The sequence below is a fragment of the Piliocolobus tephrosceles genome, chromosome 5 (genome assembly GCF_002776525.5).
Source record: "Piliocolobus tephrosceles isolate RC106 chromosome 5, ASM277652v3, whole genome shotgun sequence".
In the NCBI taxonomy this organism is placed as follows: Eukaryota; Metazoa; Chordata; class Mammalia; order Primates; family Cercopithecidae; genus Piliocolobus; species Piliocolobus tephrosceles.
In genome coordinates, this window is record NC_045438.1 from 22,090,880 (window position 1) to 22,116,167 (window position 25,288).

Sequence of the window (25,288 nt, forward strand, 5' to 3'; positions counted from 1 at the left end):
GACAATTGATAGTATAACTGCGAGGTAGTTTCAAGAGTGAAATGGTAACTTCCTCTTACTTAGATCAAAGAAGTTTTTTATGGACTCTCTTCCACTGGTGATGGACTTTGAACAGTTTTAATGAATTGTATAGTTAGAGGTATGAAGAATTGTTCAGGAAAGGAGAATGATAGGATCAAATTTAGGAGGCAGCAGTATTAGGAACACAGAATGTTCAATTGGGCTAATACCTACAATATGTATAGAAAATGATGACACCAGAAAACTTTTTTAATGTAGTTTATACCTGGATTCTAGAGTCCCTAGACTCCTGGGCTTAGAAAAGTAGAATTTATTCCAAATTTACTATGAAGAAACAGTCAGTGTTTCTCACATACATGGCCCAATCATTTTAAAGTTTGGAAAATTTAATGTCAGTGGACATAAAAAGGAAGAATGACAAGTCAGAAAAGGGGCTGTTGGGGAGTGAATGTAATGGTTTAGAGGAGAAACAGTAAAAGCCTACATGACTTAAAACAAAATTAAGGTCAGGGACAAGACATACCGATTAGTCAAAGTAGAATTCAAAGTTTTATGTCTAAGTGACTAAAGAGTAGAAGTCAGATGGCAAGAGAAGAATCTTCTCTTGGGATACGGAGAGGGTGGAGGGATAAGGGAAAGAAGAAGTTTATGATAGGAAGATCAGTTGTAAACTTGTACAGACAAAGGGTGAAGTTAGGAATTGAATATGTGACCAGAGCTGAAAAAATAGGTTAAGCTTCAGAAGAATTTAGGGTCTTATCCACAAAGAGGTAGATAATGTAGATAACAAAACTGGATGGCCCCAATGAGGAATAGTGCAAAAGAGTAAGAAAAGAGAGCTGAGGTTGGAAGAATTCAGCCTCTGGGGAAAAACAGCAGAAGCCCAGTACTGAGCAAATAGACTGAGTTAAAAAAAAAAAAAAGAATCCTATATTATGAAAGCCAAGAGAGGAAAACATTTCAAAAAAGGCAGGTGACCTACAACGTGGAAGACATCAGAGAGGTTAACAATAGGGGAGAAGTGAGCAAAAGGTAATTCAACTTTCCAATTTGGAGCTCAGTGTTGAACTTGAAGTTAGCTATTTGGGGAGCATGTTGGGGCAGAAATGGGGGCAGATATCCAGGTTGCATGGAATTAAAGCTGAAAGAGTGGAGAGAAATTGCTGGGAGATCTAGTTCAGAAGTGGCTGCAAATGCAAGTGGAGCAAAAGGACGACAGCTCTGAGAAGCAGAAAGGGCAAGGAAAATTTTGTACAAAGGAATATTCATAGGCAGAGGTAGGAGAAACACTTACAGTGAGAACTACAGAGGCATGATTGAGGGAGAAAGCAAGAGAGGATGGAATCAAAAAGGAATACAGAACAGTAAATCTTAGGAGTAGCAATGCTTCTTGCTTCTTGATATAAGAATGGGAATCTGGTGATAGGGAATATGCAAAAGAGTAAAAAGAGATTTTAATTTGGGGAGAAGGCAAATTTTGAAGAACCCACATTTATGGCGTAGATTAATTTTGTCTTTCTCGGTTTTAAACATACAATTTTTCTGTGTAGTGTCCAGTCTGCTCTGCATGCTCTTAGCAAACACTATAAATAAATCAAAGCCACCTAAATAATACATGTATACGTACTAGCGCAGTTACTCTATGTTCATCTCTACCAGCAGTCTATCTTGACTTCTGCAGTTACAAGAAATCCTCATAAGTAAATATGTGGGATCCTTAGTCATAGATGCAAAAAAAAAAAAAGCTTAGCATGAATTTTTGTATTCTTCCTCAGCCCTCTTCCTTTATCAAATTCACTGCCTTTCTCTGTTTCTGCAGAGATACCCAAAGCTCCAAATTATTTTCTCAACTAACTGGCCGAATTGTGTGTAACCAGTTTAACAGAATATTACATTCTAAGAGTTTACATTTTCCTAAGAAATCTTAATAACCCACGGTAGTTCAAAGCAACATTAGACGGCCAGTTTATTTTAGTCCTCAGGTGTGAGAAGCTCCTTCTATATGTGCTATAACTTAAAGTAATCATGAGTTTTAAAGAATATGAACTGCTACACTGATAACTCACTGAAGATTATTCAAATTGAGTCTAGGGAATAATAAACTGTGCAGGGAAAGTTCACATTTGGGATTTTGTAGGCAGCACACAGTGAAGCCAGGCGTGTTCAATAAATGTATGCTACCCTTTCTTAGTGTCTGTCCCATCACTCCCAGGATAAACACAGCTCTCTTGAGGGCAATGTCAGTATAACTTAACATCACCCTTAAATGAATGAGGCCACAGTGCTGGGACCCAAAGTCTAATAATGAACAGTGACAAATGTTTCACCAAATGTGCCTTATACACAACCTTTCTCTGGAGTCTAGCAAAAAGGGTGATCAGAGTGCTGAGTATGATCACTGGTACCTATTAAGGAGGCTTCAGTCAAAGGTAATGGTTCCATTTTTTTTCTCCTAAAACAAAATCATCATGAACTTAATCACCCTTGATCTAAAAAGTGATATTGTTTTAAATGCAAGCAAAAATAAGAGATATATGCTTTCTTTATATTTTTTCATGTAATAATTGCATGCGTTGTGACACAAAAGTTTAATGACTGAAATCTGTCCCTAGTTAGGGGAGTAACCCATTGTCATTACATAATCATCATCATCTTCCTCATTCTTATAGTTATCAATTAATATTCACTTATTATATACCAATCCCTATTTATGCACTCTACTATTTTATCTTAATCTACCCAAAATTTATGAGATGAATATTGTTATTCAGAATTTTAAAATAAAGGTATTGAAGCACAAAAATGTTCTAGAATTTTTTTCAAGTTATTCAGCTTTTAAGTCATGATGGTAACCAGTACTTCTGAAGCTAGTTTCCCTGGTATCAGCTACTACCCTATGATACCATTTGTATATGTATGTCTATTATGAATTTGGTGCTAATTTGTTTAGCAAAAACTACAGTAATGTTGCCATTCCATTTCAGCATGTGACCTCTAACAAAATAGAAGTCATTTTATAAAAACAATCACTTTTAAATCATATATATGTGTGTGCATATATGTATAGGATGTATATATATGTTCATAAACACACATATATCAAATATATATGCACCCATGTGTAGACTGAAATAAGCTTTAATCCGTTCATTACAAGAAGACTTTTTTTTTCAGTTTGTATATATCTGTATTAGCTGAGGTTGGTTTTGCTTTAATAAAGATTAAATTTAGGATTCTATGATGAAGTACTTGCTGAATTTTTAATGACATAATTAGTTTTACACAATTGTCTAGAACTGGGACGTAAGATATCTTGTTTTTTAATTTAGAAAAAGAAAGGCAATAATCTTGGTTAAAATAAGATTTGTGGACAAAATCTTAAAAACAGACACTAATACTTCTGAAAATATGATAGACTGAATACACTAAAGTGCTCACTCACAGCAACAAAAACTAATATGTTTTGTTGAAGGACTGGGTTTAGAGGAGGTAAAGGAAATCTTCAAATAGAATTGTCCCTTCTGTCCCACCGAAAAAAAAAAAAAAAAAAAAAAAAAAAAAAAGAACTAACCCTGCTGATACATGAAAAGTGGAGCCACATTAGGATAAGTGCTTATATTGAAACTGAAACTCAGTAATTAAGTGTGCAAGGAGCAAAATGGGGATGTAGAGGCTGAGATCCCTTATTAAGCCAGGAAGAGGAGGACAATGATAAAATTGTCCTAGGGGACTGTGAGAACATAATAGCAGTATAGAACTTAAATTTCCTTCGTATTTCTTCCCCAAAAATGGATAGAATAAGTAGACAGCAAAAACCATGAACAATATTTATAACAAATTAGATGAACCCTAAGATATCTATGTATTGAGACAAATTAGTCAAAAATCTACAAGGAATCAAAGTCTGTGGAAGAGGAAGCAGAGGGAAACCATGGGGAGTCTGAGAGATGGGGATCAGTCTCTCAGATGGTCAATAGGTATTTCCCAAAGGAACTCAGACTGATGAGATCATCAGCTAAAGTTGTAAGGGACTTTGTCAAGTCCAATAGCAGGTAAGCATTGAGAGCTGAAAGTGCTGGAACCCTCAGATACCTTGTGACCTTGGGAAACTGAGAAGCCAGGGCTCACTTTCAGGATGGATTCCCACAAATGGTAAGGAACTGCTGGAAGTGGAATAAAAGGTGAGCAGGACAGGGTCAGTAAAGACAAAGAAAAAGATAAGGTCAGGTAAGTGAGAAAAAGTAACCCAGCTAGGAAATCTCAAAAAGCTATCTGTCACAAGTTTTGTGAATTATTTATTTTATTTTTTAAAATAATCATACAGTAAATCGAGTTTTTTTGGTGTAAACTTCTATGAATTTTAAGACACATATAGATGTGTGTGACTACAACCACAATCACCTCGAAAAAATACCTTTGTTCTCCTCCTTTACAGTGACACTCTCCCTCCGTCCCTAACCTTGGGCAACTACTGAGCTGTAACCCAATGGAAGAATCTCATATGCATGAAAACTTCCAGTATGTAACTTTTGGAGCTTAGCTTCAGAAGAAATAATGCACTTGAATTCATATAACTATTGCACATATGAATTTTTATTCCTGAGAAATATTCTATTGTGTGGATGTACTATAGCTTCTATATCCATTTGCCTGTTGGAGGACATTGGGTTATTTCCAGATTTGGTGATTGTAAATATAGCTGCAATAAACATTTATGTTCACGTTTTTGTCAGAACATAAATTTTTATTTCTCTCATCCTTCAGGAGTGAGATGGTTGAGTCATAACATAAGCATGTGTTTCTCTTTATAAGAAACGCTCAGTTTTCTATAGTGCCAGTACCATTTTGCCTTCCCAACAGCAATGTATGAAAGTTCTGGTTGTTTCAAATGCTTGCTAGCACTTGTTTTTGTTTTTCCATGTTTTTAAAAAGTTTACTTTTTCTAATACATGTGTGCTGTAATACAATGGTGGCTTAGTTTGCAATTCTCTAATAGCTAATAATGTCAAATATCTTTTCCAGTTTTTATTTGCGACTCATACATCCTCTTTGGTGAAGTATATGTTAAAATCTTTTGTTCATTTTTTAAAATTAATTTTAACTAACATTTTATTTCACCCAATTTGTAAAAAACACAAGGCCTTTGTTGGATATATAGTCTTTATTCTTCCATGGAGCATATATTTTTGATTTTCAGATGGTATACAATTTATTATTTTTCTTTTACAAATAGTCCTTTTGGTGTAATATCTTATAACTCTTTGTCTAATGCTAGGTCTCAAAGATATTTTCTCCTAAAAGTTTGATAATGTCATGTTTTACATTTAGAGATATCTCTTTTTGATTAATTTTTGCACACTATGTGAGGTTAAGATAACAGTTTGTTTTCAAAAAATACAGAGATGTCCAATTGTTTTAGTGCCATTGGTTAAAAAGGTTACTTATTCTCCACTAAATTGCTTCAGAACTTTTACTACAAATCAAATGGTTATGTTACGTGGTTCTATTTCTTGGATTTTTAATGCTACTCTTGTGATTACTGTAAGTGTACAGTAACATTTAAAATTAGGTAATATGATTATTCCAAATTTGTTCTTTTTAAAAAATGTTTTTGCTATTGTAAAAGAGATTTTATATATTAAGAAATTCTGTCTGAGATTTTGATTGCAATTGCATTAAATTATAGATCAATTTGGGGAGAATTGACCTCTTTGCTATGTTGAATCTTCCAATTTATGAATATGATATATCTCTGCTTATTTTAGATTTTCTTTAATATTTATATCATCATCTTGTGATTTTCAACATATAGATCATATATACATTTTTATTTATACATAAGTATTTCATATTGGGTAACTTGTACTAATTTTTTTTAAATTTTGTTTCCAATTGCATGTTCCATGTGGAAAATAATGAGTTTTCTGTATTAACTTTGTACTCTACTACTTTTTTTTTTTTTTTTTGAGATTTAGTCTGGCTGTGTCACCCAGGCTGGAGTGCAGTGGCGCAATCTCAGCTCACTGTAAACTCCACCTCCTGGGTTTGCGCCATTCTCCTACCTCAACCTCCCGAGTAGCTGGGACTACAGGCACCCGTCACCACGCCCGGCTAATTTTTTAGAGACGGGGTTTCACCGCGTTAGCCAGGATGGTCTCCATCTCCTGACCTTGTGATCCCCCCACCTGAGCCTCCCAAAGTGCTGGGATTACAGGCGTGAGCCACTGCGCCCGGACACCCTACTACCTTTTTAAACTCACTTACTAATTCCAGTTTTTGTGTTTATACAGGTTTTAGATTTGCTACACAGACAATCATGTGAATAGGGATGGTTTTGTTTTTTCCTTTCCAAATGTATTAATTTTTTTTCTTGCTTTTTTGCAGTGGCAGAAAGGAGAAAATGGAAAAGAGACAATATTTTGAAGAAACGATGGTTATGGATTCCTCAAGCAGGTACAAGAAAACGATAAATTCCTGTGCCCTGGATTATGTGACAGAAAAAAAAAATGGTTTTCAGGAATGAAATGATGTAGGAAAGCTGTCAAATAAGTAAAAACTGAGAATGTTTTCTACTAACAGAACTCTACCCAAGGCAATTTCATAGAAGGCACTACTAGAAAAAGTATGCTACCAAAAGAAAGTCAAAAATGCAAAAGAAATGGTAAACAAACTGGTAAACATATAACTAAATATAGGCATATACTGATTAAATAAATAATACTAATAAAATTCACATATTCAGGATTTTGAACAAAATTACCATGTAAGTCAAGATTAGATGTGTTGGAATTTAAATGTTTTCATATTCCTCTCTTGTTTAGAAGCAGTTTTCAAATAGCAATTTTATACTTTGTTAGGTGGGTATGGTAAAAATGTAAGGACAATCACTAAAGTAATAGAAATAAGGTATGGTCTCTGCAAAATGGAATAATGCAAACATATAAAAGGAAAAAACTCTCAATTTATGAAAGTCAAGAAAGATGATAAAGAAGCATTGAGAGAGCATGAGAAGGAGAAAGCAACAAGTAAGACAGTGAGAACCAGATCTGAGATGTTAATAATCACGATAAATGTAAATAGTCTACATTCATCAGATTAAAACTAAAGATCATTGTGTTATATAATGTAAAATAAAATTTAGCTCAATATTTTTTGATAGACACATACATAAAACATAATGTCATGAAAGGACATAAAGGTTTAATTGAAAATACATTCAGATAAAATATTAACCAAAAGAAAGCTAGAATAATTAGACCAGGAGAGGTGGCTGATGCCTGTAATCCCAGCACTTTGGGAGTACGAGGAGGGTGGATCATGAGGTCAGGAGTTCGAGACGAGCCTGGCCAAGATGGTGAAATGCCGTCTCTACTAAAAAATACAAAAAATTAGCCAGGCGCGGTGGCGAGCACCTGTAATCTCAGCTACTCAGGAAGCTGAGGCAGGAGAATCTCTTGAATCCGGGAGGCAGAGTCTGCAGTGAGCCAAGATCATGCCACTGCACTCTAGCCTGGGTGACAGAGCAAGACTCCATCTCAAAACAAGAAAGAAAAAGAAAAGAAAGAAAGAAAGGAAGGAAGGAAGGAAGAGAGAGAGAAGGAGGGAAGGAAGGAAAAGAAAAGGAAAGGAAAGAAAGAAGAATAATTATATTAATATCAGACATACTGCATAATACTCTTGTTTTGTTTTGTTTTTGACACAGAGTCTCGCTCTGTGGCCAGGCTGGAGTCCAGTGGCGTGATCTCAGCTCACTGCAAACTCCACCTCCTGGATTCAAGCGATTCTCCTGCCTCAGCCTCCCAAGTAGCTGGGACTACAGGCGTGCACCACCATGCCTGGGTAATTTTTTGTATTTTAGTAGAGACAGGATTTCACCTTATTGGCCAGGATGGTCTCGATTTCCTGACCTCGTGATCCACCCACCTTGGCCTCCCAAAGGGCTGGGATTACAGGCATAAGCCACAACGCCCGGCCATATCCTCTTTTTAAAAAGTGCATTGTAAGGGATAGAGAAGTCATCATATAAAGATAAATGTTCAATATATCAGAAAGACACAAAATTGATATAAACTTATGTATAACATGAAATAGCACCTGATATAAAAATTGATTGAACTACAGGGATAAACTGATAATTTCTCCTCATAGAAGGAGATGTCAATATAGTTTCTTCAGTTATTGATACTTCAAATATACAAAAAGTCAAAAAGACACAGGGTAATTAAAAACACAATTTAGCTTGATTTAATGGCTACAGAAATGTGCTTTCAACCATTAGGAAAGACACAATCTTCTCAATCATATATACAGTATTCACTGAAACTAATAGGTTAGTTAGTTCACAAGATAAACACTGAACACATTTCAAAGACAAGATCTTCCCGTGATTACTACACAATTAAATTGGAGTTTGGTTAAATAAGAATAACTTCAGTAATTCTCATAGTTTTGGAAATTTAAAAATATATTCTATAAATAAAATTGATATAATAAACTAGTTAAAATTAATTAGAATGGAAATTAAATATGCTTAACATTGAATTGTAATGAAAATACTACCTATAAAAGTTTGTGGGATGCTGCTGAAGTAGTGCTTAAAGGAAAATTTATAGCTGTTATGTATATATGTAAAAGAAAGGAAATAGATTAATAAAATAAGCATACATATTTGATATTTATAAAGGAAACAGAAAAACCTCAAATAAATGGGAAACAATGCAAATGTCCATCAAGAGTAGAACTGATTAAATGTGTATGTTCACAAAGTAATATACTATATGGCAGTGAAAATAAGTAAAATGTAACTACCTAAAAATACTGATAAACCTGAGAAGCATAACATTAAGTAAACAATTTCAGAGTATGTTCTACAATGTGCTATACACACACAGAGATGAGAGACCAACACATGTCATAAAATTAGGAAAAAGTAATCAAGGGAATCAAAAAATGAAACTCATTGTAGTAGTTACTTCTGATAGGAATCGAGGGTTGAAATAGTGAAGTCACAGTATTTGTAGTATCCAGTTTTCAACTATATGTTACTTTGTATATACCAGAAACTACATAATAAAATATTTTTAAAGAACAAAATACACTGGAATAATTTACATTTGTAAGAAGGATAGGAAATTCAAATTTTTGATATTAATTTGTATATAAATGAAAGTAATAAAAGAAAATGATGATCTCTCTCTCCCAAAACTTTATTTTCCAATTAATTATTTTAGAAATGCGAAGGTCTTTTTTTCTCTTTCTGTTTTTGATTGCAATATATAGTCAATCTTACTTGCTGAAACAATGTAAGAAAAAAAGCCATACATACAGTTATATATTGATAGCAATGGATTTTTTTTCATAAATAATATTAACAAAGTAGAAAAAGAGACTGAATAGCCATTTTAGTGTCAACAATTCAGTTTATTTTTTGGAAACATTTAGATCTAATTTTAGACAAATGAATTCAAAACATAATCGGGCATGAATAACATTATTCACACTCATTTTGTAAAGTTAAGTAAACAATGTTTACAGACTTCTTCTGTAACTACATCCGAATTAGACTATTAAATTTTCTTGTGCAGTGCCAGATATGGGACTGGCATATGTTGTGAAGCGATAAAATTGATTCATTTATTGAAAAGTTAAAATGTTGATATGTCATTTTATCTCAGACAATTTAATTAGTCTGAGATAACATAAATTACTTGATTTTTGAGGTGAATTTACTCTGAAGTAGCTTTTAGGTTGAATTTGATTATGTTAGAAAATATCATTAATTTAATTATGTAAAAAAGGAAACTAAAGATGCTATCAACATAAAATGAAGCATATTCTGTGTTTAAGAATTTCTGTGTTTAAGAAAATTAGTTGTTTTCTGCCACTGAATTATCATTTTATAATTTATTTACTCATTAATAGTAACATTATTATTTGACAAATTGAAATATTCCTTCAAATGGGAATGACATTGGGAAATTCTAGTTTTCTGAAATTACTGAACATTTTCAATTTGGGAAAATATAATCAATAAAAATAGCTTACACTTTTATTTATTCATCATTATATATATTATAACAAATAATATGCCTTAGTTATGGTTAATTATAGTCATTAAAAGAATCCGTACTAGATATTAATTTCAGAGTTTTCTTTACATCATAAGATACAATAACATGTAAATTCGGAAAAAGACTATCAACTTTTATATCTATGAAATCTGTATTTAATTTTATCTTATGCTTAAATTTCAGACTAATTTTCAAAGTGCTTAATTCTGACATCTAAAATATCTGTTATACTCTAATATTGAAACAACTACCTTATTTACTTAGCATATTTATAAAGGAAGGAAAAAATGCAGAGCCAAAAATCTAGATCAGAATATTAAAAGTTATAAAGCTTTTGAAAAATTACAAAAGTAAGATAGAAAGAAAGTTGTTTAAAACATGGAAATCCTAAGTACTTTTCTAGAAGGCTTGGTTGAAACTTCATTGTAAAGTAATAAACTTCTAGAAAACACTAAATTTATTATTATGGCGATGTCAAAGTTAAATTTATTATCTTGGACTAACATCAAAATTGTATCTCAAAGATTATAATGATCTCAAAACTTGGTGCATTCAGGTAATTTTGATGAAGTGCTAATGGCAAAAATGCTCCCCTATTCAAGAAAAAAAAAATTACAGGAAAGATGGCAAAGTTAAATCTCCACATACAATAATCTCAAGAAATGCTCCTACTACATTATTTCATTTGAATTACTCATTTTGAGGATCAAACCAACCTAGCTTTATTTAAATGCTGACTCCTGGACAATAGCAAGAAAATAACTATGCACATCTATAAAATCTTTTTCTTTGATATACCCAAATCTATTTTGAGTATATCAAAAATAGATCCCCTGTAGCCTTATGACTCATCTGGTTGAAAAACCTTCCCTCAGCATTGTTTGCCTTTTAAGAATGTATTTTATTTTATCATCCCTTGGTTTTATTTCACATTTTGCCTTTGGGCAAGTTCCTGGAAAATAATATTTTAGGATGTATTTTTGCTTTTTTAGAGAAAAAGTTTTCAAAAAATTTAAAATGTTAATATCAGGAATAGATAGTGGTGTTATTTAAATTTTAAGAATGTGGGTTTTTTTTGCTTTTAATTTTTAAGACAATAAGTACTAAATATAACATAATCTCACACATCCTCCTCCCAATGTATTCCTCCAAACTCCATGGAAAGCACACTATTTATCATATATTTACCATATCTACAAAAATAAAGATACAGAATAAAAATCAAATGAATATTTACAAATTAGAAAGCAAGAGGCTGGGAGCAAGACGGCTGTCTAGATTCAGCTAATACGAGCCTCCTCCATGGAAAGAAACAAAAATATCAAGTAGATAGTCAGACTTTGAATAGATGGTCCAAGAGATTACACTGGAATTCAACAGAGAAGTGACAGGAAGCACCAAAAGCAAAGAAGGAAAACAAAGTGTAGCAGTCTGTCTGGCTATGATTGGCTGGGAGCCAGGAGAAGCTCTGGAACATGGGGAAAGTGTAAGTAAATGTTTCCAAGGGCTCCACATTTCAACCACGGACTAACAGTACTGGATATGGGAGAGTTCCTCAACTCTTGCAGGCCTGAAGACTAACATGGAGAGCTGCCTGAAAATTATACAAAGACATTGCTCCAAAGAAGGAACTCATATTGAGTCTCACAGGCTTCCAAGCCCTGAGCAGCTACAGCATGACAGAATTCTGAGACCTCAGCTCCAAAAGGACTGTGTCCTGCCCTGGAGTCAATGCTGCCACTGTCACCACAAGGTCAAGGAGGGAGAAGGAAGGCCTGACACTTTCATGTGCCCTGAAGACAAATTCCGCTGTTGCTGCTGCAGGTTGCTGCAGGACCAAGGTGCAAGAAAACTAGGTGCCCCTAGTTGCCTGCCTGTGCCACTCTATTGAGAGTGGCCCCATCATCCTTAGTGGCAGGCCCACAGCTGTCCCCAGTCTCAGAGCACAGCCCCAGAGAACTGTGTTCTGCTCTGGGGCTAACATCACCATGGCCACTAATGAGAGAGAGAGAAGGCAGGCCATTTTCAGACACCCAAAGTCAAAGCTAAAGTACCCTATCCAAATCAACAATATACATCTTTAGGAAATACATACACATCTTTAGGAAAACATCCTCTCCTATTAAAGCAAATCCATAAAATTGGAGGAAACAACCGTTACACCAGATACACAGATAGCAACATAAGGATACAGAAAAAAAAAAAAAAAAAAAAACAAGAAAATATGACACCTACAAAGGAATACAATAATTATCTACCAATAGATCCCAATGGAAAAGAAAATCACAAAATCCTACATAAAAATACCAAAATACTGATTTTAAAGAAGTTCAGTTAGATACAAGAGAAATCTGAAAAACAATACAGAGAAGTCAGATAAACAAATTAGGATATGAATCAGAAATTTAAAAAAGAGATAGCTATTTTAAAATAGAACCAAATTGAAATTCTGAAACTAAGGAATTCATTGATAAAATACAAAACACACTGGAAACCTTCTTCAATAGGCTACATTAAGTAAAAGAAAGAATCTCAGAACTTGAAAACAGGTCTTTGGAAATAATCCAGTAAGCCAAAAATAAAGAAAAATAACTTAATGATGAGCAATTTTTTTTTTTTGTTACAGTTAGGATGACATAAAGTGACAGAATATTCAAATTATCAACGTCCCCAAGATCAAAGAGGGTTGGAAAGGGTTAGAAAACCTGTTTAATGAAATAATAGATGAAAACACCTCAAGTCTAGCAAGACACTTGGACATCCAGTTACAGGAGAAAACTAGCAGGAATTTATAGAACATTTTGTCAACAACTACAGAATATTCAAGTTTCTCCAGTTAGAGAGCAAACTGACTAACAGAAAGCAACAACATCAACATCAACAAAAGGGACGCCCATGCAAAAATCCCATCCAAAGGTCACCAACATCAAAGATCAAAGTTAGATAAATCCATAAAGACGAGAAAAAGCCAGTGCAAAAATGCTGAAAATTCCGAAAACCAAATGCCTCTTCTCCTCCAAAGGATCACAACTCCTCGGCAACAAGGGAAAAAATCTCGATAGAAAATGAATTAGACAAATTGACAGAAGTCGGCTTCAGAAGGAGGGTAATAACAAACTCTTCCAAGCTAAAAGAGCATGTTCTGACCAAATGCAATGAAGCTAAGAGCCTTGAGAAAAGATTACAGTAACTGCTAACTAGAATAACCACTTTAGAGAAGAACATAAATGACTGATGGAGCTGAAAAACACAGCACAAGAATTTCCTGAAGCATACACAAGTATCAATAGTTGAACTGATCAAGAGGAAGAAAAGATATCAGAGATTAAAGATCAACTTAATGAAATAAAGTGTGAATTCAAGATTAGAGAAAAAAGAATAAAAAAGAATGAACAAAACCTCCAAGAACTATAGGACTATGTGAAAAGACCAAACCTATGTTTAATTGGAGTATCTGAAAGGGATGGGGAGAATGGAACCAAGTTGGAAAACACACTTCATGATATTATTCAGGAGAACTTCCCGAACCTAGCAAGACAGGCCAACATTAAAATTCAGGAAATACAGAGAACACCACAAAGATATTCCTTAAGAAGAGCAACTCCAGGACACGTAACCAGCAGATTCACCAAGGTTGAAATGAAGGAAAAAATATTAAGGACAGCCAGAGAGAAAGGCCAGGTCACCAACAAAAGGAAGCCCATCAGACTAACAGCAGATCTCTCTGCAGAAATCCTATAAGCCATAAGAGAGAGGGGGCCAACATTTAACATTCTTGAAGAAAACAGTTTTCAACTGGAATTTCATATCCAGCCAAACTAAGCTTCATAAGCAAAGGAGAAATAAAACCCTTTACAGACAAGCAAATGCTGAGGGATTTTTGTCACCACTAGGCCTGCCTTACAATACCTCCTGAAGGAAGCACTAAAAATGAAAAGCAAAAACTGGTACCAGCCACTGCAAAAACATACCAAAATGTGAAGACTGTCAACACTATGAAGAAACTGCATCAACTAATGTGCAAAATAGCCAGCTAGCATCATAATGACAGGATCAAATCCACACGGAACAATGTTAACCTTAAATGTAAATGGGCTAAATGCCCCAATGAAAAAACAAAGACTAGTAAATTGGATAAAGAGTCAAGACCCATCAGTGTGCTACATTCAGGAGACACATCATACATGCAAAGACATACGTAGGCCAAAATAAAGGGATGCAGGAACATTTATCAAGCAAATGGAAAGGAAAAAAAAAGCAGAGGTAGCAATCCTAGTCTCTGATAAAACAGACTTTAAACCAACAAAGATGAAAAGAGACAAAGGAGGGCATTACATAATGGTAAAGGGATCAATGCAACAAGAAGCACTACCTTAAATACATACGCACCCAATACAAGAGCACCCAGATTGATAAAGCAAGTTCTTAGAGACCTACAAAGAGACTTAGTATCCCACACAGTAATAGTGGGAGACTTTAACATCCCACTTTCAATACTAGACAGGACAAAAAGACAGAAAATTAACAAGGATATTCAGGACTTGAACTCAGCTCTGACCCAAGAGGACCTAACAGACATCAACAGAACTCTCCACCCAAATCAAATATACATTCTTCTCAGCACCACATAGTACTTACTCTAAAATTGACCACATAATTGGAAGTAAAACACTCCTCAGCAAATGCAAAATAATGGAAATTGTAACAGTCACTCAGATCACAGTGCAATCAAATTGTAACTCAGGATTAAGAAACTCACTCAAAACTACAAAACTACATGGAAACTGAATAACCTGCTCCTGAATGAGTACTGGCTATGTAACGAAATTAAGGCAGAAATAAATGAGTTCTTTGACACCAATGAGAACAAAGATATAATGTACCAGAATCTCTGGAACACAGATAAAGCAGTGTGTAGAGGGAATTTTATAGCACTAAATGCCTACATGAGAAAGCAGGAAAGATTCAAAATTGACACGCTAACATCGCAACTGAAAGAACCAGAGAAACAAGAGCAAACAAATTCAAAATCTAGCAGAAGACAAGAAATAACCAAGATCTGAGGAGAAACAGAGGAGATAGAGACACAAAAATCCCTTCAAAACATCAATGAATCTAGGAGCTTTTTTAAAAAAAAAGATTAACAAAATAGACCACTAGCCAGGCTAATAGAGAAGAAAAGAAAGAATCAAATAGACACAATAAAAATGATAAAGGGGATATCACCTTTGATCCCACAGAAATACAAACTACCATCAGAGAATACTATAAACACTTCCATGCAAATAAACTAGAAAATCTAGAAGAAATGGATACATTCCAGGACACATACACCCTCCCAAGACTAAACCAGGAAGAAGTCAAATCCCTGAATAGACCACTAAAATGTTCTGAAATGGAGGTAATAGCCTATCAACCAAAAAAAAAACAAAAAACAAAAAACAAAAACTCAGGGGCAGATGGATTCATAGCCAAATTCTACCAGAGGTACAAAGAGGAGCTGGTACCATACTTTCTGAAACTATTCCAAACAATAGAATAAGAAGGATTCTTCCCTAACTCATTTTATGAGGCCAGCATCATGCTGATACCAAAACCTGGCAGAGACATAACAAAAAAAGAAAATTTCAGGCCAATATTCCTGATGAACATTGATGCAAAATTCTCAATAACATACTGACAAACCAAATCCAGCAGCACATCAAAAAGCTTATCCACCACAATCAAGTTGACTTCATCCCTGGGGTACAAGGCAGGTTTAACATGTGCAAATCAATAAACGTAATCCATCACATAAACAGAACCAATGACAAAAACCACATGATTATCTCAATAAATGCAGAAAAGTCCTTCGATTAAATTCAACATCCCCTCATGCTAAAAACACTCAATAAACTAAGTATTGATGGAATGTATCTCAAAATAATAAGAGCTATTTATGACAAACCCACAGACAATAGCACACCACATGGGCAAAAGCTGGAAGCAATGATGCCCTCTCTCACCACTCCTATTTGACATAGTATTGGAAGTTCTGACCAGGGCAACTAGGCAAGAGAAAAAAATAAAGGGTATTGAAATAGGAAGAAAGGAAGTCAAATTGTCTCTATTTGCAAATGATATGATTTCATATTTAGAGAACCCCATTGTCTCAGCCCAAAAACTCCATTAGCTAATAAGCAACTTCAGCAAAGTCTCAGGATACAAAATCAATGTGCAAAAATCACAAGCATTCCTATACACCAATAATAGACAGAGAGCCAAATCATGAGTGAACTCCCATTCACAACTGCTACAAAGATAATAAAATACCTAGGAATACAACTAACAAGGAATGTGAAGGACCTCTTCAAGGAGAACTACAAACCATTGCTTAAGAAAATAAGAGATGAATAAACCAGTGGAAAAACATTCCATGATCACAGAGGGGAAGAATCAATATCATTAAAATGACCCTGCTACCCAAAGTAAGTAATTTATAGATTCAATGCTATTCCTGTCAAGCTACCTTTGACTCTCTTCACAGAATTAGAAAAAAACTACTTTAGACTTCATATGGAACCAGAAAACAGCCTGTATAGTCAAGACAACCCTAAGCAAAAGGAACAAAGCTGGAGGCATCATGTTACCTGACCTCAAACTATATTACAAAGCTACAGTAAACAAAACAGCATGGTACTGGTACCAAAACAGATATATAGACCAATGGAACAGAACAAAGGCCACAGAAATAACACCACACATCTACAACCACCTGCTCTTTGACAAGCCTGACAGAAACAAACAATAGGGAAAGGATTCCCTATTTAATAAATGGTATTGGGAAAATTGGCTAGCCATATGCAGAAAACTGAAACTGGACCCCTTCCTTACACCTTATACAAAAATTAACTCAAATGGATTAAAGACTGAAATAAAAATAAACAAAAGATCAATAAAATTGTGTGCTGAAATAATAAAATCAAAACAGCCAGCTAGCCTGAGCAGAAATATAAGAGAACTTAAAGTATAATAAAAAAAAAAAAAAAGAGAGGAAAAAAAGGAAATAAGACCCAAATAAACTCAGAGGAAAAAGGAGACAGTACAACAGATACCACAGAAATACAAAAGATCATCAGGGAATCATATGCACAACTATATGCTAAGTAACTGGAAAACCTATTGGATACTGATAAACTTCTGAAAACATAAAACTCACCAAGACTGAATCAGGAAGAAATAGGACCTGAACAGATCAACCAGAGCAAAATTTAGTCAGTCATTCCAAAAAATTCCAGGACTGAATGGATTCACAGTCAAATTCTATGAAACATAGAAAGAAAAACTTCATACCAGTTTTAGAACTATTCCAAGAAATTAATGAGGAGAGAACTCTCCCTAATTCAATCCACAAAGTCAGTATTATCCTGATACCAAAACCAGACAAGAACATACAAAAAACTAAAACTCCCAACGAGTATCTCTGTTGAATACAGACGCCAAAACACTCAACAAAACACTAGCATAATGAATCCAACATCATATCGAAAAGATAATACACCATGACCAAGAAGGATTCATTCCAGGGATGCAAGGATGGCTCAACATGTGAAAATCAATAAACCTGATACATCTCATCAACAGAATAAAGGACAACCCCTTTGAAAAGAGGGCAAATGAACAGATATCTTGCAAAAAAATACATACAAGCATCCAACAAACATATGAAAACATACTGAGCATTACTAATTATGACAGAAATTAAAACCATAATAAGATACCATCTTACACCAGTCAGAAAGCCTATTATTAAAAAGTAAAAAAAAAAACAAAAATAAAAAACAAAAAAAACCAAAAAAACAAAAACAGATGTTGACGAGGATGTGGAGAAAAGGAAGGCTTATACACTGTTGGTTGGAATGTAAATTGGTTCAATTCCTATAGTAAACATTATGGAGATTTCTCAAAGAACTAAATTAGAATTAACATTTGACCCAGCAATCCCACTACTGCATATCTACCCAAAGGAAAAGCAATAATTATATTAAAAAGATACCTGCACTTCTATGTTTATTGCAGCACTATTCACAATTGCAAAGTCATGGAATCAACCTAAGTGCTCATTAAGGGATAATTAGATAAAAAACATATAGTATTTATATACCACGGAATACTATAAAGCCACAAAAAAGAGTAAAATCATGTATTTCACAGCAACATGGATGGAGTTGAAACCCATCATAATACATGAAATAACTCTGAAACAGAAAATCAAATTTATCACGTGTTCTCACTTGTAAGTGGGAGCTAAACAACGTGTACACATGGACATAAAAACAGAAATAATAGACGTGATGACTTCAAAAGGGGGGAGAATAGACTGTCCTAGCCAGAATAATCAAAACAAGAGAAAGAAATAAATAGAATTTCCTAGCGAACAATCAAACAAGAAAAAGAAATAAAAGGCATCCACATTGGAAAAGAATTCAAACTATCCCACTTTGCTGATGATATGATCTTACATCTAGAAAACCCCAAAGACTCGACCAAAAAAACTTCTAGATTTGATAAATTTGGTAAAATAGCAGAATACAAAATCAACATAAAAGTGAGTAGCATTTCCATACACCAATAATGAACTAGCTGAAGAAGAAATCAAGAAGGTAATCCCATTTATAACAGCTATAAGAAAAATACCTAGGAATAAACATAATCAAGAAAGAGAAGATCTCTGCGAGGAAAACTACAAATACTGATTAAAGAAATTGAAAAGAACACAAGCAAAAGACATGACATGCTCATGGCTGTAAAAGTTATAGGACCTGGTCCCGGCTAGATAAGATGTGCAAGCACTAGGGTGGAGTTAGAATAGGCAAGAGGAAGAGAGTGATGGCCACAAAGCATAGCTATTTCATGAAACTCCTTTAAACAGAAACAAATGACCGAAAAAAAGTTCTGAGTCCCAAAACCCACTACTACCACCAACGCTAACAAAATAGACATATGCATAATGCTGTAAAAGGATTCAGATAAAGAATGATACTTGTTTAGTTTCAAATATATATAGTATGCTCTTCTTTATAAATACCTAAGGCAGTTTTTTGATGCTTGCTCCTAAAAAGCATAATAAAAACAATAATGTATGCTATAGAGAAAATAAGCTTCACATACTCAGAAAACCACCTTTTAAACAGAATCATTCCATGATGTCTCTGACTATTTATTTTAATATGGTCCCCATAAATGATATATTTTAAATGATATATTTTTCTTTCTCATATCTTTCCCTTTTCAGCTACTGCTCATAATCTTACTCTTATTACTACAACTGCTATTACTATGAAGTTAGGTGTCCCAATAATTCCTTGACTTTTTACTTCCTTCTGGGAGGAAGTAAACCATAGCTTTCTGTGGCACATTCTAAAATCTTTTGGCCTTACATGTTCTCCACCTGACAGTTTCACCCTAAATGTCTTTACTTCCCACTTCTTTCTAACACTACCCCTCAACTTAAACCAATACTTCTGATGCTCTCTTTCTCTGCTAGCCATTTCTATCCTTTTCTCCAGCTATCCAAATCCTAACCATTCTTCAAGGCAAAAATCTTGGCATTACCTCCTTTATGAAGTCTGCTCTCATTACCTTTGGCTGTAGGGGAATGGTGTGGAATAAGGTAGCTTCCAAGGGCCTTTGCTTTTATCTGTACATTTTGCCCTTGCCATCAGTGAGACAATTTTGGGTCCTTACAATATCTTTCCTTTTTTAAATTCCTGAAGCAAGTCTACGATCACCTGAAATCAAAGACCTTTGAATGACATATGTGGTAAGTATCATATTTTAATGATTCACTTTTATTGTCTTCAATATTAGCATTAGGTACAGTATAAGCACTCAGTTGGACCTTCTCTATCCAATTCTGTAGCCAGTGACTACCTGTGGCTTTGGGAAATTGAAATGTGACTAGCGCAAGATAAAATGTGCTGTAAGTGTGAAATACACATAAGATTTCAAAATCTCAATACAAAAAACAAATGTAGAGGATAAATACATTTCTATATTGACTATATATTGAAATAAATTGTGTATAAAATAAGTTACATAAAATAAAATATTACTAAACTTATTTTCACTTATTTCTTTTTGTCTTTTAATGTGTCAACTAGAAAATTAAAATTACATATATGTCACATTTTATATTTGTGTTGGGTGGCACTTATTTAGAATAACTTTTTTATAAATATGGAAATAAAAAAGGATAAATTGTTATTTCCTTGAATTTTAGGAACTTGTAAGAATATTTACAGTTATATCCTATATACAGAGAATTTCTATCTGTACCTGGATCCTAATATTCTAGAGAATCTATTCTGGGAGCTGTGGTTTATACTATAGAAGATACATCCATTCCTAACTATGATGCTTTTCTTAAATATACAGTTATATTTAGATTTCTTAGATAAACAATTATATTACAATTTAGGTTTACAGTTAAATTATAGCTATACAATTAAATTACAGTTTAGGTTTCTTAGGTATACAATTTTATTTAGGTTAATGAACATTAGAAAACAGCAGCAAAAGCATCACTTTTCGACCATATGTGGTGTTTAACAAATTTCTAGTGATTGACAGTTTAAGGCAGATACAGAATTATTTTATTTCACTTGACTTTAATCACTGAAAGTATTTATTTATTTAAATGCAAATCACTTTTATTTTCAGGCTTGAGAAAATAATAAGGTATTTCTGTTACAAGTTGTAATTTCAAATAGCATAGTTCCTTTTTTTAGTTTCAACATAAGTAGCAATAAAAGCTAATAAATTCCTGTCAGAGGATTTAGTTTAGAATAAACTAAAACTGAACACATCAAAAATATAAATATTTTATTAATTTCATCTTGAAATTGATACTATGTATCAAAGAGAACTTGGCATTAATACAAACTATACTTACTTGATACTCTTGCAGGTTTTTCTGCTAAAAAGAGAATATAAATAAGTTTTGTTTAACTGAGATAAAATGCAAGGAAATTATAAATCAGTGGACTTTATAAAAATATCTAATTATTTTGTTTCTTGCTTATTATTTAAGAATCAATGAAGAAATACAGTCCTCTATTGCCTGTCAACATGAGTCTTTGTTTTATCATAATTTTTAATTTTTTAAAATTTTTATTTAGAGATGGGGTCTCAGTTGCCCAAGGTGACATGAAGTAGTACAATCATTGCAGCCTCAAATTCCTGTGCTCAAGCATCCTCCCTCCTCTGCCTCCCAAGTAGCTGGTATTACAGGTGTGAGCTACTATGCCTGGTTGATTCTTTGACTATCTTGTTTAATCTATTTTATCTAAGAAAATATGTCAGCTATCAAAAAAGCTATTCATCAAAGTGTCACAAAATATTTATGCTTTTTAAATATTCTTACTAAAATCAAAATCTTTGTAAAATTAAGAGTTTTGGCTCAACTATTATTATACCTAACTTTGTATTTACTTTGTATTTTGTATTTACTTTGTATTATACCTTACTTTGTATTTTGTAACAGTTAAATATTTTCTTTAAAATTCCCAGACTTCATGAAATATATCATTTAGAATTATTTTTCTTTCAAAAAATAAGATAATTACCAGACTATAAAATAAATCTTAAAAAACAACATGCAAAGTAAGTAAGTTTACTTTTTCATAATACTTTATTTATTTCAATGAGAGGTTATTATTTTTCAAAGAAATGTGCTTTCTTATTAAGCTGCATGTAGGACAAAATAACTAAGGTGAAATTATTATTCCAAATACTAGAGCAGACATTCTAACTTCTTGAAAAAGACTAGTAACATTTCCATTCTACCATTAGTCTCATTTAAAGAGCCAGGCTAGAAAATATAACTTTTAAGCAATCTGTATTACATGGTTTATTGTGAGATTTGTAGAGTTTCTAACATAAACCTCAGGGTTAAAATTTTATTAAAATTAGGTTATTCCTATTAAAAACATTTTCAGCTTGGATAGATATTTTCTGTATCACTAGAGTGCGATGCTTCATGCATAAAATTATAAAATAAATAATTTGGAAAACTACTTCACTAAGACTAACATGTTATTATTTTTTTCTTTAAAAATACTAGCATTGGTTAGGAAGGTAGAAATTTAGGGAAAAAATAGACTTTCACTGATACATAATGAACTGTTAAATGAAGGAATGAATAAGAATATGCCTGCTCTCAATGATCTCTGCGTTGGACTTGTGCTTTTGTATGTAATGACAATTTGAAGACTTTAAAATGATAGATTCACAGAACAGAGTAAGAAATCTGAATCAGAAGTCTGAATCACTTGTACAGCTGAGTTACAGAGGTTTCCTCAAATCATCTCTCCAAAACATCACTCCCTTGGAGGCAAAGTGGGATATACTCTATCCTTGGGCTGCTCTGATTGGCAGAAAACTTTCTCTTGTATTTGCAGCAGCATAATAGAATACTGAAGTGTGAATAGATGGCCTTAACCATTATAGTGTTTGGAAACATAACAAACTTGGAGCCAAATCTTGTCTGTACCATATAAATGCTCTTGATATGTCAGATTTTCTTACATTGCACTTATCTCATCTTCAAACTGGGCATGATAATTGGGCTTTCCTAAGGATTAAGTAAACTAACAATAGGAAAATGTATAACCATACATTTTCTAATTAATTTATTTTTCTCATCATTCTGGCTGATTATCTCAAAGGATATTAAACAATATTTCAAAGACTGTTTCTTTTTTTTTATTTTTATTTTTTGAGACAGAGTCTCGCTCTGTCGCCCAGGCTGGAGTGCAGTGGCCAGATCTCAGCTCACTGCAACCTCTGCCTCCCGGGTTCAGGCCATTCTCCTGCCTCAGCCTTCAGAGTAGCTGGGACTACAGGCGCCTGCCACCGCGCCCGGCTAGTTTTTTGTAATTTTTAGTAGAGATGGGGTTTCACCGTGTTAGCCAGGATGGTCTTGATCTCCTGACCTCGTGATCCGCCCGTCTCGGCCTCCCAAAGTGCTGGGATTACAGGCTTGAGCCACCGCGCCCGGCCAAAGACTGTTTCAATATAAAAATTGTGTCCTTATATTATTCTACAGATGTAATTTTCCTTTTTATTGAAAGTTTTACCTCTTAATATTAGTGATAATTATGAATACATGAATACTTTTATGTGTAAGTGGTATGTCTAGATATATCTAGTCATTTCAGGGATACACACCACAGTGAGCAGTAAAAGGGAGTCAGTGAAAAACAAAGCTTTTTCTCCGTCTACTAGAGATCTATGTATTTGCTATGAATGGAAATAGTTGTCTTAGTTATGTTATGTTTACCTAGCAACTTAGAATTTAAAGCACTTTTTAAAAGTAATTGAATTTGCCTAAAATTATGTTGCCAAGGCTACATAATTTAGTATAAACCTTATTTATAGTTTTATGATAATAATATCAGCAAAATAGATCATTCTCTTTTTAAGAAACAAATGTCTCCATTGTGCATGCTGGCATTTCCTATTTTGTGTCTAGGTTGAATTAATTTAAAGGTCTAATTTATAAGTAATAAAAAAAATTCATGATCTTAACTATATGTTATTTAATCATAGATGAAAATAAATCCCAGTAATATTTATTTTTACTACCATATTACTTTTGACATTGTTCATGCTAAAAAAGTCTTTTGTAATTGAGAATTTTTTCTTCTGGTGTGTAACAGAATATTTTGTACATGTTAATGTTGCTGATAGTTCTGATTTCTTCACATTTTCTTATTTTCTATTGAAATGTAAGCCTTCTGCTAGATTTTCTACCTGTCCACTTACTCTGCTGTTAAGAGAAGTTTGTATCTTTTAGATTTCTTTGTTTCAAAATAATTTAATATTAATATTAAGCAACAAAATAATTCAGATATTTTCATACCAACATAGTACTTATGTAATTCAAGATTACCTTTTGTCACATTGTGTAACTGAAGACTTTCTTTTCTTGTTGAGACTGTTAATAAGGAAAATGTAAATTAAAATTAAATTTTTAAAGTAAATTTCCATAAAAATTATCTCACATCAATGCCGAGCTTTAAAGAATGAAGATAATTTAAGTGTTATAAACATTTTCTCAAGGTGGTTTTCAAAAATTTTTTCTATCCAACTGGTACCTAACAAAAATAAATGTTAGCACTAGACATTGTTTTATAGACAGAGGTATAACATGAATGCAGGAACAAAATTAACTAGAATCTATGAAAAATGGGTCATTCTGATTAACTGGATTTGGAGATAAACAAAATGAGTTATTTTGCCATTGACAATAATTCTGATATGCCTAAGAATGCTTTCCTACTGATCTAATAAACTATCTCTTTGATAATTAAGACCTTTGTAAGCTTTATGATAATTACACTCAAATCAGTAATTGTCTTATTATATGGTGTAGTTTTCTAAATAAATAAACCCAATGCTAAGAAAAATGGCAACACTGCGATTCATTTTATACCTTGCTCATCAGTGGCAGAACAAATCAATGCTTATTTGCGTGGGTTGGCTTACATCCATTGCTTCTTTGACACTGCTGTTACTAGATATTCACCAATTACCACATTTCTTCTTTTACTCATGCTAGCACTCATCACATACATTTTTAAAAGTTTTTTTTTTTCATATGGTATAAATACATTTTGACTTAAAATATTTTAGCTTCAGGGCTTTGCATTCTATTTTTTTATTCTTTTAAAAAATTACCTTTTTCTTCTTTAAGATGCTTCATGTCTGCTTTTTCTGTGTAGAAGAAATAGTAACAGGGTAATTTATTTACTTTTTTATTTTTAATTATACTTTAAGTTCTGAGATACATGTGCAGAACATGCAGGATTTTAAATAGGTATACATGTGTCATGGTGGTTTGCTGCATCCATCAACCCGTCGTCTACATTAGGTATCTCTCCTAATGCTATCCCTTCCCTTAACCCCCACTCCCAGAGAGGCCCCAGGGTGTGATGTTCCCCTCCCTGTGCCCATATGTTCTCATTGCTCAACTCCCACTTATGAGTGAGAATATGCAGTGTTTGGTTTTCAGTTCCGTGTTAGTTTGCTGAGAATGATGGTTTCCAGCTTCACCCATGTCCCTGCAAAGGACATGAACTCATTCTTTCTTATGGCTGCATAGTATTCCATGGTGCATATGTGCCACATTTTCTTTATCCAGTCTGTCACTGATG

At 33.5% G+C, this 25,288-nt stretch overlaps 1 protein-coding gene across 1 annotated transcript in view; it reads right to left on the bottom strand.

The window, feature by feature from the left end:
- The window catches only part of TRDN (triadin), a 410,542-nt gene that overhangs the window by 15,297 nt on the left and 369,957 nt on the right, over nt 1-25,288 (bottom strand). Inside the window, exons 36-38 of the mRNA XM_026455003.2 lie at nt 24,813-24,848; nt 24,025-24,069; nt 21,025-21,048 (exon numbers count right to left, since the gene is read on the bottom strand). Coding sequence (XP_026310788.1) covers nt 21,025-21,048; nt 24,025-24,069; nt 24,813-24,848 — 105 coding nt within the window. The remainder of the gene's footprint in view (nt 1-21,024; nt 21,049-24,024; nt 24,070-24,812; nt 24,849-25,288) is intronic.